This window comes from Periplaneta americana, chromosome 8 (assembly GCF_040183065.1).
Source record: "Periplaneta americana isolate PAMFEO1 chromosome 8, P.americana_PAMFEO1_priV1, whole genome shotgun sequence".
Classification (NCBI taxonomy): domain Eukaryota; kingdom Metazoa; phylum Arthropoda; class Insecta; order Blattodea; family Blattidae; genus Periplaneta; species Periplaneta americana.
Window position 1 is genome coordinate 182329500 of NC_091124.1, and position 19454 is coordinate 182348953.

The following is a 19454-nucleotide window of genomic DNA, read 5'->3' on the forward strand; positions in this document are numbered from 1 at the left end:
TCCATGACTGCCAAATATGCAGACCAGTGATCTATGGATTAAGTAATTGCTTTATCACTCGTGAATCCGATAATGTTATAGAACTCATTATAGACTACTTTAGTAAGTAATATTTTTGTGTTGACAGATGCGCATCGCATAATCGATCTTGTTTAGTTATAGAACAAACAAGAACACTTACAGTTCAAGAAGCGTTTCATTTCAGACATGAATATGGCTATTCGACATTTGAGTCACATTGCTATGTTTATCTAGTGTGTTCTGACTGGGTAACTTAATACATGTCCACTCAGCTTTGGAATTTGATTATGTCATATGATACACACAACACAGCCATAACGCTGTTCTCTTCTCCATAACCGCAGCAATTGTGAAGTTGGTCACGTGTGGTTCGGGTGGCATCACTATCCATTTGGACTTGCTCTCTCCATGAGCACGTTGCCTTAAAATCTCTCACGAATCTGTTTTCTACTCATTTATGATTCCTGCATAATGTCATTGCAGTGGCCATGGATAATTATGACACTCATTGGTTAATTTATCATAATCATTTATCATGAATTTAGCCTTATTGGTAGAGTTCTATAACTAAGGAGCGGATTCCTATGTAATTAAATATTCTTTTTGCGTGTGATAAAACACAATTAACAAAGTTAAAAATTCCGAACATGAACTTTCAAGTTTAAAACCAGAAGTTTATTTTACATAAAAACACATATTTTCACCAAAAAATTATGTAAATACATATTTTCAAGAAATATATTTTAAACACATAAATCTTGAAGTATTTTTAGTTAAATAATTGTTTTACAAGAACTTTTAAATATTTCAAAACTAAATCAATTATATCATTCAGAAGTACGTTATCGTTTTTAAGAATTCTTGGTTGCTCGTGTTTCTAAGCGCTGTGTGGTGTATCCGTGATCCGTTTTCGTAATAGTATCGTCTCAAGTTCTGAGAACTGCTAGGCAGCATATCAGTGTTATTATTAGAGAATAAATTAACATGGACGAGGAGGAGAGATCTTGCAACACATAATTAGGAATGTTGATTGTTGCAGGAGATGATTTCATTCCACGCTTTGTTTGTCAAACACAACAGATAAGAGCTCGCTATGAACGTTATTTAATTTAAACAAATCTCAGAGGCATATTCCATCCTTTGCACGTCCCTTTCTCATACAGTCTATACCGCGTGCGCAGTAAACCTTACGATTCTCGTGGCAATTCCACGAAGTCTAGTAATAAGTATTGAAGAGTTGGATATTGGATAGTTGAGAAAATGTATGATATCAATTTCCATGCAAAATCTTCATGTAGTCATGACTACCAAACATGCAGACGAATGATCTATGGATTAAGTAATTGCTTTATCACTCGTGAATCCGATAATGTTATAGAACCCATTATAGACTACTTTAGTAAGTAATATTTTTGTGTTGACAGATGCGCATCGGCCTTCACACGGGCACCGTGCTGGCAGGCGTTGTGGGCAAGAAGATGCCTCGCTACTGCTTGTTCGGACACAACGTCACCATAGCGAACAAGTTCGAATCGGGCAGCGAACCGCTCAAGGCAAACACCAGTCCAACTACTTACGAGTGAGTATGATCTTCCTAAAACATGGGAATCGTGCCGCACTGGTAGTCAAAAGCGTGATGCTAAAATCTAATATTTGATAGTATTTTATCCTAAGTCAGGCCTGCAGAACTGTAGCTCCTGAGAGCACTGCTATACTCCCCTTTCTTACCCCACCCACCTTTTCTACCAGCGCGGTCATGACGTTCTAGTTACGCTCGGCTGCATTAACATTCATTCTCGCGGCGGCAGGTATACAATACGCTATCAAGATAATAAAATCCTTAGGAACATACCTTTAGAAAGTAAGAGAAAAATGAATGAGGGAAATAAAAAAATTAAAAGACATGTAAAATAAATTTTAAAACGCATTTGTGCTAATAATGTAAGAAGATCTACCTATATCGTCCTACTACTAGTAAAGCCGATTAAATCCACTTTTTGTGTAAAATAAGTTAAGTACAGTCCCTGATATGTCTTTCCGTGTTCTGTATTCTACTAAAATGAAATAAGTCCGAAATGTTGCTTGCAGGCAACAAACCAATTACTTTATTTGAATAAATTATTATGATTTTTCGTGCATTAATAAATGTTTAATTCCTGTTTTTACAAAACTTGTATTACTGGTCTTAACTGGTTTTACTAATAATAGGACGATAAATAAATTGTACGTTGATAAGTAAGTGATAGCTATACGACCGGATGTCAATGCTGTCATTCAACATTGTAACGCACTCCAGCCAAATAAATAAATAAATACATAAGTAAATAAGTAAACAAACAAACAAATAATACGCATACTGCAGTTTAAAAAGAACTGACACATGGCAAAATCTAAACCCGTGAAGGAATACTACTTCCAAAGGAAATGGGAATATGATTATTTTGTTGTTGAAGACGAAAGAATTGCTTGTTTACTGTGTCCCATCCAATTTATTTCCACTCGTCATTTCAATATTAAACTACATTTCAACAAAGTCAATATTAAGAATTATGGAATGCACAAACTTTCGGGTAAATTCATTATTACGAACTGTATATTGATTATTTATTTATATACTGTAAAATTAAGGACGGCACTCGTTGTGTTCATTTTAAATTGAAATTAATAGTGACTTTCAAGGTTCATTACTTAAATGCTATAAATTTATGTTTCCGTAGGTGATGATAGGAGGAAAGTTTTCGAAAATCTAAAGCAGGCTAGGTGCAAAGAAATCTCAAAGAAACTACCGACAGGAAATCTAGCGTAATTGTAAACCTTGAAACGAGATAACGCATTATAAAAATAATGAATTTATTACAATCCTTTTTGAAAATTACATGCCGCCACTGATGGACCTTTGACGACAAGAGAAGGCAAATAACTCTACGCGGAAGTCGATCATTCCCAATAGAAGTGGAGTGAGGCTGACGTCATATTTCCCCTTCTTACGAGTTCTGCAGGCCTGTCCTAAGTTCATTGGAGGCAATCATTTCCAAACAGCTCCTTGTCCACAAAAATTACATTTTTCAGCTATTGGCACCACTATATTTCTCTCGTTCTCTTCTTGCATAATATGTTTGGTTTACAGATCCAAAAAATCTTAGAGTATACGAAAATAACATTTCAAATGTGGGACGTATTGGGCTTGCAGTTCCAATGTGGCCCTTGTCCACATCTCCGAAACCAATATGGTGGAGCACTGTTTTGAAAAAAAAATACAGAACCAAACGGCATCTTGTCCCATCGCCATTAGTACAGAGTAAAGGCCCATTTACAATGAAAATTAAACATAACCGTAACATAAACACAGATGCACAGTCTAATACATACAGTCACGCAAGTCATACGTATAAAATATGCCAACATTTGACAGCTGGCGCGACAGTAGCCCTCTAGCGGCAGGCAAGTTAAAAGTGTGCAGACTACATATGATAACACATCAGAAAGCGAGTTTTGCGTAATTTATTTTATATTTTTATGCTATACAGTAAGTGTATATGATTCTTATTAATTTTACTTTAGAATCCTAGAAGAATTTCACAAGCAGTTAATCTAAAAGTTTCAGAAGCTCGGAATAAACAATTCTTTCTGCTCCTTACAACTGAATCATGGCCCTGATCACGTATCATGGTTTGAAATAATATAATTGTTCGTACGTGGACGGTTAATTCAATTCATTCCTAAATATATTTATGAATCATTGGAACTCTATATTTCCTGTGAGAAGAGTCAAAATTAATAGCTTCAAAATTGTAGGGCATATCTCGTAGGGTACATCACGTGGTGAACTCCTCTCCCTTTTTCCTGAGAAATTAACTATTTTCCATACCGCAAATTGGGGTAAACTAGGCCGCTGAGGTAAACTTGAAAATAAGAAAGAGGAGGATTTAAACTTTAATATGACAGACATTGATTTATGAAGTTAATTATTTTTCATTTCTTAAGAACCGGTATTTCCTTTATTATTTTGAGTCACAAATAGTGCTGATATTATGGTTTAAATTTTTATGGCAAGTTTACCGCATTTTATATTACATTTCCAGTTTTCACACATAAGCTTAATTTTAACTTATCCTACCTATATAATATTTGTCTTACTAATAAACCGTGTATAGTTTTTATACGAGACTTATGCAGCGTTGAGACAGAAAACGTTACTAATAAACCATGCATAAGCGATGGATGTATAAACAATCTGTAAGTATACAATGGGAATTGCTTTGCAGTAGTTATATACACGAAACCCCTTGTTTAAGCGTTGTATATAGAGAAAAAATGGCCGCCCCTCTAACAGCTGTTCGTATCGACTGTCATTTTATGATGATGGATGCCTTGTAACCACAGAAGAACACACCAAAGAGCATAGAATAAGTAGAAAATTATTGCTGTAGCTTGTACTCTTTGACCAAAATATAGTGTGGTAATCGATCAGAGCCAGTTGTACTATCGATTCTTAACATGGCACACTAGAGCGCTCTACCGGATGCAATAGAGAATCTCAGATATTCAGGTATTACCTTTCGTAATGAAGTAATGACGAAACTATGACATAGCTGTGTTAACAGTTATACTGTTATACACGACGTATGTAGTGATTATTAGTAAGGAATTTACACACGACGTATAAACGAGCTACTCATTGTATAAGTATAAGATAGTTAAACGTCTGTATATAGAGTTTTTATAAGTAAGACCGTATGTAATTTAAATGCACTTACTGTTAATATGATGTAGGTGGTGAGAACAAATAAATGAAGACACAATTTTGTTGAAAAAATTGTAGGCCTAACTTCAATTAACTCAGAAAATGTAGACCTAATTTTATTTTCAGAGCAGAAGTGGTGTAAGTCAGAAATGGGTAATGAGGGTTAAAGCAAACATTCTGTAAAATACAACGCAAAGTAGCAGTTAATATTGAATTTATTTAAACTATTAGTAGTCAGGTGAATAGCACGAAGGATATATTAATTGCTACTTTGCGCTGTATTTCACAGAATTTTTACTTTAAACCTCATTATCTAATTTTGACTTACATCACTTCTGCTCTGAAAGGCTCATATAATCACTGGGAATGTAAAATCAATATCAATAACAGTCATGCAAATTATTACAGAAAAGATTCTTTTTTATATTAAATTTAAAAAGGCTCTTTTATTTCTTGAGAACTTAATACGTCTGCCACATGAATCTACACCAACACATCGGAAATTTATCGACACAGTCTGGATTTATTCAAGAAGTGAATATTTTGCAAAAGGATTACAATACTCCATGAATTCTTGAAAAATTAACACCATGATCCCTACTTTAATTTTTGTTTTTAGTAGATTTTATTTCACTTTGCAGATTGGTCAACTTTTATGTGTAGCCAATAATAAAATAAATGACATTATTCATCTATCAGTGTTTGCAGCTTGTTGTGTAATGTTTGTGCTAAGCTAACCTCTGCACTCTGCACTGTTGTTTGAAATGTGTTGTGTACTTCTTATTAAACGCTTCGGCCCGATTGTATAAACCATTTAATCTTAGATCAGAGGTTAAATTGATCCTTGTTTCAGCTGAACTTGGAATTTTGTGTTGTATAAAGTCTAATCTGAGATTAATTTGTCTCAAACTAAAGTCAACTTTGATTGAAGAAATTTCTCCGATTAAGTTAGATGATCCAAGTTCAGTTATTTCTTTTCTGTTCGAAATATACGAGTGACATTGTGCAAATAAAATATCCATTATTATTAATTTTAATAGAAATGTTAGGTACATTTATATATATATATATATATATATATATATATATATATATATATATATATATATTTCAATTTCTTGCCTTAATAAACAAACATTCTTATATTTTATAAGGCTCTATCGTGTTCAGCAGTATCAAATAACATAACCTATAATTATATTATGTTTATAACAACCATTAATTATTAATGGATATGATAGGTACATTCATAAATGTTCAATTAACTGTATTACTAAACGAAAATTGTCGTTTTATAAAGCTTTATTATGTTTAGCAGTATCAAACACCATAACACGATAACAATTCGGAGAACAGTCAACCTTCTTCTTATTGTACGCCATTATTTACATTGCACAAAAAAACAGTGTCTCCAACAGAGTGTACGGGAAATCGCCAAAAAGTAGTTGTAAAGTCGCTAGATTTCTCATTATCAACAAAGAAAAATTACATTTTGTCACTATGGGGTGCTAAAAAGGTCACTAAATCCCTATTTAAGCAATATAAAAGTTAAAAGAAATTGTTGTTGAAAAAGAGTTAAAGTCGCTAGATTGGCAACACTGAACAAACCTGTATAACATGGTCCGCGCATCACGTATTTCACCTGTTTATGCGATGTTGCCAAATCCTTTTCACGTGAACTTAAATTGCATTTGAACCAAGGTAATTTGATCGCAGAAAAGTTTTATACAATAGAAGAAGTGTCTGAACTCGGTTCACTTTTCGATCTTTAGTCAGGGAGTTTTTATACAATTCATGAACTAAGTTTAATTTACTGATTAACCTGTACGAGATCCTGTATAAGTTACAATGATGCTGTGATTCTTTCGTTTTTGTTGTTACCAACTTGTTTTATACGAGAGATTATAATAAGCAGGCTGCGGCCTAGGGTCACCGATTCGCGAGACTGAAGTTTGGAACGGAATATACATGACGTAATGAGCCATGGGTTGGGATGCCACTGTGAGAGTACAGTTGGTTTCGTAAGAAGTTAAGGGGAGGGGAGGGTATTTTTTTTAACTTTTTTCCTGTTTAGTGTAAATTATTAATTGTTTGTATGTAGAGAGCTCATAGCTGTGGCAACTCAACCAAATAAAAATATTTTGAAAAAAAAAATTATTTGGGGGCCCACATTTGAAAAAAAATATATACCCAATGCAGGATTGTACTAAAACCGATATATCTAAACCGTTTTTAAAGATATATTCAAACAGTTTTTGCAATGTATTTGCAAAAGTATGTTCTACAAACTGTCTGTAACAGAATTTTGATATTAGTCCCTACGTTTGTAAAATAAACAATTAAAATTTAGTAACAATTTTCTGATTTTCTTTCTTGCAAACAAACGGACGTATTTTTGAAATGAAAACAATTAACAAAATTCTGTTACAGAGAAAAGTTTCCTAATAGTCTAAAGAACGTGTGTTCTAAATTTCTTGCATGTATCTTTAATAGTTCAGAAATTATATCCATTTTGTCCGGCAATGTAGCAAAAAAAAATGAAGTTACTGGAAACCAATAAAAGCGGGCGTCTGATTTAAAAATCCATAGCGCAGGAAGTTTAAAAATGACGTCTCAACATCCGATAAGGGCACAAATACCCACAAAATGTTATGCAATGCATTCCACACATATCAAAGAGTATTTTAAAGGAAAACATTTTTTGAAAATTTAATTTACCGGAAACAACAATAAAAGTGGGCGGGTGATTTAAAAATCCATAATGCAGGAAGTTTAAAAATGGCGATCCACACATATCACAGAGTATTTTAAAGATTTTTTTTTTTCAAAATTTAGTCAATTTTCATCAAAAATACCAACCTCTCCCCTTAAATTACCAACTTTCTAATTCTGCTTGGCGTGGGTCTTTGCAATCACCACACGTACTAGAGATCCTGTGAGTAAACAAGTAATTTTATTTCTTTTCATTTACTCATTTATTTGATTATTTGTACATGCATATTTGTGTTAGTGTTATTTCGCTGTTTTATAATTCACACTGCTGAGGGACATGTCGAAAATTAAGAGCACCAAGCTTTCCCTTCAGAACGAACTTATAGAGAAGTTCGGAAAGGAATATGTTCTTATTAAAGGAAAAAACACTGAATTTTGCAAATTGTTAAAAACTATACTAACAGATAGAACTCGATTCTTTCAAAAGCAGTGTAGTATCAAAAGTTAAATGGAAAATATGTAATAATACAGTCAAAACTGGCCTTCAATATCAAAATCAGACATAATATATGAAAAAGAATTTCATCGAGATGTGTATATAATGTTGGTACATGCCAACTTCTCTTTCAACAATATTTCAAAGCGTTTCTTGAAAAAAGTTATTTTGAGTGAAAGTTTCGGTGCATTCAATTGTGAAGAAATATATTTTATGTAAGTATTGTATATTTTTTTTCTTTTCTGTTCACTCACAAATTATTGGAGAAAAAAATGGGAGTATAAGAGAACAGTACATTATTTATTCATAAATTTCAAAAGGGTATATGACTCGGTTAAGAGGGAAGTTTTATATAATGTTCTTATTGAATTTGGTATTCTCAAGAAACTAGTTCGAATAATTAAAATGTGTCTCAGTGAAACATACAGCAGAGGTTGTATAGGCCAGTTTTTATCTGATGCTTTTCCAATTCACTGCGGGCTAAAGCAAGGAGATGCACTATCACCTTTATTTTTAACTTTGCTCTAGAGTATGCCATTAGGAAAGTCCAGGATAACAGAGAAGGTTTGGAATTGAACTGGTTACATCAGCTTCTTGTCTATGTTAGAAGAAAATCCACAAACGATTAGGGAAAAAAAAACAGAAATTTTCCTTGAAGCAAGTAAAGCGATAGGTTTGGAAGTAAATCCCTATTATGTCTCGTGACCAGAATATTGTAGGAAGTGAAAATATAAAAATTGGAGATTTATCCTTCGAAGAAGTGGAAAAATTCAAATATAAGTAGGCTAACACTCGAGAGGAAATTAAACACAGAATAAATATGGGAAATGCCTATTATTATTCGGTTGAGAAGCTTTCGTCATCTAGTCTGCTGTCAAATAATCTGAAAGTCAGAATTTATAAAACAATTATTATTACCGATTATGATACCTGGACTCTCACTTTGAGAGAGGAACAGAGATTAGGGTTATTAGGAAAATATTTGGGGCTAAGAGAGATGAAGTTACAGGAGAATGGAGAAAGTTGCACAACGCAGAACTGCACGCATTGTATTCTTCACCTGACATTATTAGGAACATTAAATCCAGACGTTTGAGATGGGCATGGCATGTAGCACGTATGGGCGAATCCAGAAATGCATATAGAGTGTTAGTTGGGAGGCCGGAGGGAAAAATATCTTTGGGGACGCCGGGACGTAGATGGGAGGATAATATAAAAATGGATTTGAGGGAAGTGGGATATGATGATAGAGACTGGATCAATCATGCACAGGATAGGGACCAATGGCGGGCTTATGTGTGGGCGGCAATGAACCTCCGGGTTCCTTAAAAACCATAAATAAATAAGTTCACACATAAATGATTATTTTATGTTGTTAAAACTTGCACAGTATAATTAAATTGAAACATGTAATGTTAGGCAATTATTCTTTGTACTAGATATACACTGTATGTATTATACAGTGTTTGTAAACGTGAGCATTTATTTTGTGTCCTACTGTGACTGAATGTTTACATGTTGAGCCAAGGAGTAACTGCACTCTTGACCTCCGATTCCCGTCGATCTACACAACGCAGTAGTCATTGCAGTCCTAATTTAATACGTTTCGGTATCCTGGCCGCAGTCTGGTAATAAGTATCTGCAATTCTTTATTAAGTGTAATGGATAACTTAATTTTTCATTCTAATTTTTGACAAAACATTAATTAAAAAAATGAATAACAGTGTTCTATAAATATGAGCAAATGTAAAAAGAAAAACGTTGTCACTTATCCCCTACTTCTCTGTTTAACAGATTTTTATTTAACGAAAAGTTAAGTTGAGTTGTCTTTATTGACTGACTGTATCACTTAATACAGCTCGATACAGCGTCTTCTCCAAGGCAAGATTACTGCCTACATGTTCAAAATGCAAATTGTCCACATCACAATTCCAAAATGAACTTTTTCGAATTAAATTTATTGATAAAGTATAGGCCATTCTTTAACTCGTGAAACCTACCTGCGCGTCAGGGGAACAAGAAAGTGGACTGAGAAGCTTCCCTCCCAGCGAGTTCACTCACCCGGTGCGGGTAAGGCTCTTACCATGGATAAATATATAATAGGATGCGAAACTGCGGTCAGCACCATCTGGCGGCGGGGGACTGAAATAAGATGATCAGCGCCCAACGTCGTAGGTGGTGAACATTAGAACTACATGTTGGGTACATTACCCAGAGTTTTCTATTTATCCGTTCGAGATATTGCTCGAGGAGCGAGATGGCAGACAGAAACTTGCTAATAAGTGAACATAAAGTGATACGTGCGTGTATAAGCAGTGTATGTTAAACAGTGATGTTTATGGAGGTTGTAAAAATAGTATTGTTGAATGTATTGTAAAGTAATAGTAATATAATAAATTGAACTATCTAAGTAGTTCTTGCAGACTTTTCCATTGCGCTATACAATAAATACCCAAAGAATACAATCCCAGTTATCTAACCTTTTGGTTTATTTTTTTTCTCTGTCTGGTTATGTTTTAATTGGATAGTGTAAAATAGAAAATGCTGTGAGGAATAAAAATATAAATGTTTTATTTTAAATTGGGTTAGTTTTGAATATCGATGAGGTTGGGAGGAAATGTTTCTGCACAGTTTAACATTTTCGTCACCAGGTGCGCTGCTGAATGCACGGAGTAGTTACTCTTTTCGCTACTTGGTGCGCTGCTAGATGTAATAACGCCCCTCCCCCCCCCCAACAGGTGGCAGCAAGATCAATTTCTACAACAGCGCCTCTAGTATGTGTTACGTGAAACTCAGTAAGTTTCGCATCCTGTTATTATATTCATCCATGCTCTTACTATAAGCTACGGCGCACACATGCATTTGGTTTCACGAGATAAAGTATGACCTATAAATAGGCCAACTATTATACTCGTAGTTCTCAGGATCAAACTCTCGCGCAATAATTATAGTCGTATAATAAATAATAGGCCAAAAATCATACTTCTACAAAGAAAATATAACAGTCCAGCAGTTTTCCTTAATTTCCCATATTTTGTATGATCTGGACAAAGGAGCCATTTGGAAATGGACGCCTCATTTGTTTCATTACAAAGAGTTTGTTCTTTGTTTCATTCCAAGGAGGTTCCTCTTCCTTTCAATTTCTTCTTTCGATTCGATTATTGCCCTCGAAGTTACTAGAGGTCAGTACGAAGCAAGATTTGAATTTTAAAATAGATTAAATGAAGCTGTAAAGGATTTAACATCAACTAACAAATTTAATAAATTGGAGTAAAAGCTTCAGTATACGGATTGCTACGGGAGTCAACTTATAGCGGAATATTCTGCGATGATTGAGACATGCGAGAGTGGGTGTTGGTAGGAGAAAGAAAGCAGATTGCCACTTGAAGTAGGAGAAAGAGATAAGTGGTGATGGTAAAAGAGAATCAAGCAATCCGTACACTTTAAACCAAAGAGTTTGTAAATTACAAACTCTTTGGTTTAAACGAAAATGAGTTCACAATAAATTTAATATTGTGAAAAATAAATAAATTAAATCTATTTAATGACAAAGTACTGTGACATTACAATCTCAAATGAGTGTATAATGCCTACCCACTTTACTTGCGTGATTCGGGTTCCGCATACTGCCGATAGATGGCAGGACTGTGATCCATTTCAAGTTGCACACTACCTCGGCGGGCCATGTTATGCATGATGTGTATCTGTGAAGAGATGTCGTGTACTAGGGTGAGTGCAAGAAGGCCTCTTGGGTGAGTGTATGTATAAATGCCTATGTAAGTGTAGTGTAGGAAATGGGTGAGAAAGTGAGAAGGTTAAACGAGGTATATCCGTGAATTTCATATTTGCAAGAGGGTTGTATATATTAAGACAGCACTTCTGACTTTTTCAATACCACTCAACTACAGAAATTCCATTTTTATTACCACCGTTTAATCTCCAGGATTTGATATTACATAATACTAACATAGCTCATTCTTTGTTCAACTTACTGCAGCACCAATACTTTACTTTTAAAGGTCGCATAACTGTTCAACACAATCCCTAACATATCACTGGCCCATACTTATGGAGTAAAGGCTAGCGCGTCTGGCCGCGAAACCAGGTGGCATGGGTTCGAATCCCGGTCGGGGCAAGTTACCTGGTTGAGGTTTTTTCCGGGGTTTTCCCACAACCCAATATGAGAAAATGCTGGGTAACTATCTATGCTGGACTCCGGACTCATTTCACAGGCATTATCACCTTCACTTCATTCAGACGTTAAATAATCTGAGATGTTGATAGTGTCGTAAAATAACCTACTAAAAATATCACTTGTGTTTATTGTAATGATCGTGGAACTGTTCAACATATTCCATAACATATTACTGCAGCGTTTATGTTTAATATTCGTGTAATTTTTCAACACATTCCCTATTATATTGCAGTGTCTATTTGTAATGGCCATGTAACTGTTCAACACATTCCCTAACATACTATTGCAGTGTCTATTTGTAATGGTCATGTAACTGTTCAACACATTCCCTAACATACTATTGCAGTGTCTATTTGTAACGGTCATGTAACATTCCCTAACATATTATTGCAGTGTCTATTTGTAATGGTCATGTAACTGTTCAACACATTCCCTAACATACTATTGCAGTGTCTATTTGTAATGATCATGTAACTGTTCAACACATTCTCTTAAATATTTTTGCAGTGTTTGTATTGTCGCGTGACTTCAACACATTCCCTAACATATTATTGCATTGTTTACGTCGTAGCAGTGAAAACATGCAGTGTATTATATCCAGAATAATTAAAATGACTAAACTTTCGTTATCTTGCTTGTTTTTTACCTTATCAAATATAATTTATATTTTACAAGTATTGTATTACAGGAAGTACAGTATGTACAACTAACTTCCAAGGCAAGAGATTATTGTTATTTTATTTTCCACCATCCCTCAGAATATATGTAAACATTCGTTTTTTCTTATTACATACAAGAAACTTTTTTTCATAATTCCAGGAAATGTTACATTTAATTTTGTATATAAATTTTGCAACATAAAAGTAATTCAGCACATGGAATAGATATATGCCTGTTGTATACTTTTTTAAGATTGTTTTCTAATTACGAAAATCATAATTTCAAATATATAGAAATAATCTAATCTGAGGCACTTGCAATGAGATTTTCATATTACTTAGTTGTTAAATGTACAATAGTAGATTATATTGTGAAAAGAAATTCCTGGTCTGCAATTTTTACTTTCCGAAAAATATATTAAGGATATCGCCTCCGAACACTAACCGTTCGAAGTAATCCTTATACAAAACGTTTCTAAGGTGGGTCCCTCTTATTGATAAATTACAATTATTTCTACTAAGAGAGAAGCACAGATTCTGAAACCACATTTGCATCTTCGTCTTAAAAAAAAAAAAAGCATTATTCTCTAAAGAAATTTTCTATAAAACAGCTATGGTAATATCAACTACATGAAGTAATTCTTATAAATACCTACAAGTTCCAGTACCATTCACAGGAAAAGTTTTCGATTAGATATGTAATTATGTAGGCCTATAAATAATCATTAACATTTCCAATACATACGTTTTTAAGCAATAACTATAAGATTTCATTTATAACAATTTCTAAAATGAATTACAATTTTATATTTTCTTAAAACGAAGTTCTTCTTGACTTCAGGGATTAGATAACATAACAGTTTTGTCTTCACATTTTGCTTCAATTCCTCATTTTCTCAAGGTGTTCGACATCTATTCTTCCTTGGGGCTTATATTTGGCTAGTAGTCTGTCAGAGCCCACACGGTTAAAATGCCCAGCGTTCTCTGTATCTCTCTATCTCCTCTTATGTAATAATTGTCTTATATCTTAACTCCTTGCTGCATGATTATTTTTTTTATTTTCTGGAAATACAATATCCTTACCTTAGAAAAGATAGTTAGAAATTCTAATAAGCATATTAATAATATTGGGTTGTACCATATATGGCACTGAATACAATCATGGCTACTTTTTTAGGAACCTGTCTCAGAGGGAAAGATACAAATTAGGAACCAAACATAAATTTAAAATTTCAAACATGTATATATGAAAATATGAATATAATAACTCGTTTTACAGATTAGACCTAATAATGAAAATCACACAAATTCTCACAAGTACAATATTTTCCCCCTCTCTTTCACTCTAGCCCTCATGGACCTTGACGAAGCAATTCCTGTCCTTGTTGAGGCACAATTATTTCGAATTGCACTTCTGGAATGCGATGTAGGATTTCCCTGTGCAGTTGGGGTACTTCCAGAACAAAAGCTTTGAATCCCCACTTATGTGGGTTTTAGGGTTGTATTGTTTCAACGATGATCTACACTTAGCAGGGATTATCTGCTCAACGACAGCCAGAAATTCCTCTTTCGGAATGAGCAGCACTCTTTCACGCAATTTGTCCAGTAATGGACGAATTTTGAATAGTGTATCATGGTTAGGTTCATCTGGTGAGATCCAGTTATTCTTGACAGTGTGCCATATCTAGCCCAGTATGCAGTTTTGAAATACGTGCATGCTTATATTATAAGTTACATGAATATAAAACTGGTATGTGCCATATCTGTCCCAGTATGCGATAAGGGGTTTATTTTATATGATACCGTCTAAGTCACCGTATAACTCTTTTGAGATATATCATTGCTGCAGGTTTGATATACGGTAAAAGTCGAATGAACAATTACCTAATTTAAACCATTTTTATTTACTGTGTGTATAATTTCAGATAGAGTAAACTTGTAGATATATGAACAAAATCTTTCTAATACTTTAGTATGATAGTGCGGCCACATCATACGAAAGCAGATTGTAAAGTACCAATATATTAGAAAATTAAATCCATAGGAATATTACAAAATGAAATCCATAGGAAATATGGAAACACAATAGATCCATCACAATTTTAAAAAATGCAGTCAGAAAAAGTGTGGGGAACAGGAATTTCAAGGATAATAATAATAATAATAATAATAATAATAATAATAATAATAATAATAATGATTTATTTTAGCTGGCAGAGTTAAGGCCGTAAGGCCTTCTCTTCCACTCAACCAGCAAAAAGTGTAGTAGTAGTAGTAGTAGTAGTAGTAGTAGTAGTAGTAGTAGTAGTAGTAGTAGTAGTAGTTGTAGTAGTTGTAGTAGTAGTTGTAGTAGTAGTAGTAGTAGTAGTAGTAGTAGTAGTGTAGTAGTAGTAGTAGTAGTAGTAGTAATAGTGTAGTAGTAGTAATAATAGTAGTAATAGTAATAGTAGTAGTAGTAGTGTAGAAGTAGTAATAGTGTAATAGTAGTAGCAGTGTAGTAGTAGTAGTAGTAGTAGTAGTAGCAGTAATAGTGTTGTAGTAGTAGTAGTAACAGTAATAGTAGTAGTAGTGTAGTAGTAGTAATAGTGTAGTAGTAGTAGTAATAGTGTAGTAGTAGTAGTAATAGTGTAGTAGTAGTAATAATATTAGTAGTAGTAGTGTAGGAGTAATAGTAGTAGTAGTAGTGATAGTAGTAGTGATAGTAGTAGTAGTAGTAGTAGTAGTAGTAGTGTAGTAGTAGTAGTAGTAGTAATAATAGTAGTAGTAATAGTGTAGTAGTAGTAGTAGTAATAGTAGTAGTAGCAATAGTAATAGTAGTAGTGTAGTAGTAATAGTAGTAAGTGTAGTAGTAGTAGTTGTAGTAGTAGTAGTAGTAGTTGTAGTAGTAGTAATAAGTGTAGTAGTAGTAGTGTCTTAGTAGTAGTAGTAGTAGTAGTAGGGGAATGTATAGATCTATATCTCTGGAGAATGAGGGTAACTTCTCGCTTATGAGAAAAATTCTTTGCTTACAATAACCATAATTCTTTTTACTTTGTTACTGTTGTTTATTGTTACTATTATTGTCCTTACAGTTCTTGTTATTTTCAATAAACTTACAACAGAGACTGTTTCAACCAATTAATTCAATACATTTCTTAAACACACGAACAAAACGAAACCATGGCAATATTAATCATCTTTGTATTACCTCCTATTTATGTTACATTACAGAAAATTCTTTCAATGTACCAATACGTACAAGGTTATTGAAATCATAAATAGCAAAGGCATACCGAACTGTATCCAATGATGCATTGTGCGTGATAATGGGAATAATCCCAATAAACATCCAAATAGAGGAGACAGCAGAGCATTACCGAGTTGCCAAAAGAAGCAGAAACCAACATGACCACGAGAACAGGAATCAGATTGACCATGATATGGAGTTAAAACATTGGCAGCATCCAGCTGACCACGTAAAAATCAGAGAAGGAAAAGAGGACAACGAATATAATATAATTAAAATATTCACAGATGGGAGCAAAGATGAACTCTGTGTTGGAGCAGGAGTAGCTATATTCAAAGAAGGCAACCTGGAGGAAGCACTAAAATACAGGCTGAATGGCAAATGTTCCAACAATCAGGCGGAACAACTAGCCATAGTAAAAGCTATTCAACATGTACAGACTCTGGAAAGTCAACAGCAAAAAATTTCAATATTTACAGACAGCAGGATAACATTAGACTTCCTTAGAAATCAAACAAATCATACGCATCTTATAGAAGAAATAAATCAGAAGAGAAGTAAAGGAAGCGGAGAGGAAGAAGTGGAAAATAGAATTCAACTGGATTAAGGCCCACGCTGGACACGAGGGGAATGAATTAGCAGATCAACTTGCGAAGGAGGCAGCACGCTCCGAGGATATTCCAGAGAGCTACAGCAAGACACCAAAAAGTGAAATACACACTCTCAGTTTAGTGAAGTGGCAAAACGAATGGGACAACACAGCAAAAGGACAAATCACAAAATCTTTCTTCCCAAATATAAACGATCGGTTAAAATTGAAACTTAACATAACCCCAAACTTCACAACTATAATAACGGGACACGGAAATATAAAATCTTATCTACATAAATATAAAATTATAGATAGCCCATTATGTCCATGCAACAATGACGAACAAACGATAGATCATTTGTTATACAATTGTAAATTACTTGAGAGAGAAAGAGACATTCTGAAAGCGGCAGTTCTAAAGTCTGAAAACTGGCCAGTGAATAAAGACAAACTAGTGCACAGATACCAGAAGAACTTGATCAAATTTACTAACAATATACAGTTTGACATATTACAATGAAAGAAAAGTACAAAATTCATCCATCTATATTGCCTATAAAGAAACGTTTAGAACAATATAAAGTAATTATATGAACATAGTTTAAGTTAAACCAATGCATGTAGTATTACTCTACAGTAATGGAGCATGCAGGCTGTAAAAAAAAAAAGATATGAAATTAATTCTCCTCTCCAAATAGGCACAATATATTAATAAAGGAGACTGTTTCACCCATTCCATTCAATACATTTCTTGAACACAGCCACAAAACGAAACCATAACAACACTAAGGCCCGGTTGCAGAAACGCAAATCAAATCAGTCCCTGATCGCCAGTCAGTTGATGTCTGATTTATTTGATTGTTCATTGCGTTGCACAAACGTGAATCCCCAATCAACTTGTCTCAATTTACTAATTGCTGATTTGGGAAAGAAATACATTTGACAACAGCGCTATTTAGCAACCACAGCCAATTTGATGCTCTTTAAAAGTCGCGAAACGAATGCATCAAGTGGGCGGTGACTAGTAAAACAAGTGAATGTTTTGCTGGTTTGTTGCTTTTTGTAGAAAGGAAACAGGCGGATTCTGTTTGTATATAGACTACAATATAGTGAAAAAAAAATGAAGCAAACAAAAAAGAAAGACGTGAGGGGGCTTCTGCTGTGCGATTTACTAGGGGAGTCGACAAGAAATTGGAATATGCATAGCCTCCATAACCTAAAATAATTCCATTTCCCATCTCTCTGTTTACAAATGGAGCTCGTAACCTACTCATTAAAAATATTGTGTTGTCATGTGTAGAACCCTGCCAACGAGCTACAACATTCCAGAATTTCAATGATGGTGTAGACTACATATTGCCTGTATATTCACAGAAAAGAAACCTTTTCTATTTCGATAAAGTTCGGCATCATTTCAACCAGGTGATTGGACGGGGATGTGAGCAGTCTATACAACCAATATTAGGCTACTCTTGGAAATCCTGACATGGCTGAAAATTCTCTCTGGATTTCAAATCGTTCCCTGTTTGAAGTTTGGGAATTTATGAGACCCTGCAATTTCATATGTAACATTCCTAACTACTCGGCAAATAGTTGATTTGTGGAACTTGGTTCATAGGAGAAAGTGAAAGGTTTCGATTTGTCTGTCTGCATATATTTGTTTCAATTTTTGAAAGTAACAAAACACACGACATTTGCTCATTACTGTTTATCAGTGTTGCTTTCTTTGAAAACTTCAACATAAAGAAACACTGTGAGTCCTAAGTTTTTTATGAGAATATTGCACTAATCACGTTCATGTTTGTCGATATTCCAGGTGCTTGATTCAGACTCCGGGCTTCTCCTTCATGGCGCGTCCCAGGTCATGTCTACCCAGAGGATTTCCTGCAAACATCCCCGGAACATGTCATTTCTTGCTGGGATATCGGCATCCAGACCTTCCGGAAAGCGCAGCTCTATCTGAGCACGTAGAAGCTGGGGTAAGAGATCTCGGCATCTTCGTTTGAGCAGGACAGTGTTGTGATAATAGACAGGCCTGAAAACTTAACGCAAAAAGACCTTGCCTTTCAAATTTTAGGACTTAAATTATTCTGAGACTTTTTTTTTTTGGAGTGCAAGTATGGCTTTCCTTATATGTGAGACGTGATGTATGCTATACAAGCTGTTAAGTGATCCCCCAGCTTAGGTAACAACAGTATTCTCACTTAAGATTTCTTATTCTGTGGAATTGATTGTTAATAATAGACAATTTAAAGAAAATAATGAGTTATTTTTCAGAATAGATTTGCCATCGAAGTGACACATCTAATATTACAAACTGTACAAAAATAGATAAAATTGATATTCTTCAGAGATTGGTCCCCCTTGCTATTTTTTATTATCGAGTAGATTGGGAGCTGCTTTAAGCCATTTTTAAAAGTCTCATTACTCAGAGTATTGTCGCAAACAATGATAAATGCAACTTAAACGCAATTGGAAACTTGTTATACAGTTGTTAAGACTTCTGCTAAAAAAACTGTGTCGTCATTGTTGTATCATTTCTACTATAGTGGTTATAATTTATTCTTATTGAATTTCTGTATTATAATTTATTTCAATGTGTTGAAATACATATTATTTCTTTATTTCAGTTAACGTTAAGAGACCAAAGAATTTGTTTTAAGAATTTGAAGAAATAAAAGGTACAAATAATTTGCTCACATTTTCTCAAATACCTTTCAAAAGTATAGGGGAGACTGTTGTACTTTTAGCATAGTGTACCTTTGAACATTTTTTTATTTTTGATTTTTTGTTGCTACCTAGAGGACTC

The 19454-nt window shown here is 34.1% G+C and overlaps 1 protein-coding gene across 1 annotated transcript in view; it reads left to right on the forward strand.

The window, feature by feature from the left end:
* The window catches only part of Gycalpha99B (guanylate cyclase 1 soluble subunit alpha 2), a 1225856-nt gene extending 1206524 nt beyond the window's left edge, over window positions 1-19332 (forward strand). The window contains exons 11-12 of the mRNA XM_069832137.1: window positions 1446-1600; window positions 18462-19332. Coding sequence (XP_069688238.1) covers window positions 1446-1600; window positions 18462-18651 — 345 coding nt within the window. The 3' untranslated portion in view covers window positions 18652-19332. The remainder of the gene's footprint in view (window positions 1-1445; window positions 1601-18461) is intronic.
* Window positions 19333-19454: the final 122 nt, after the last annotated feature.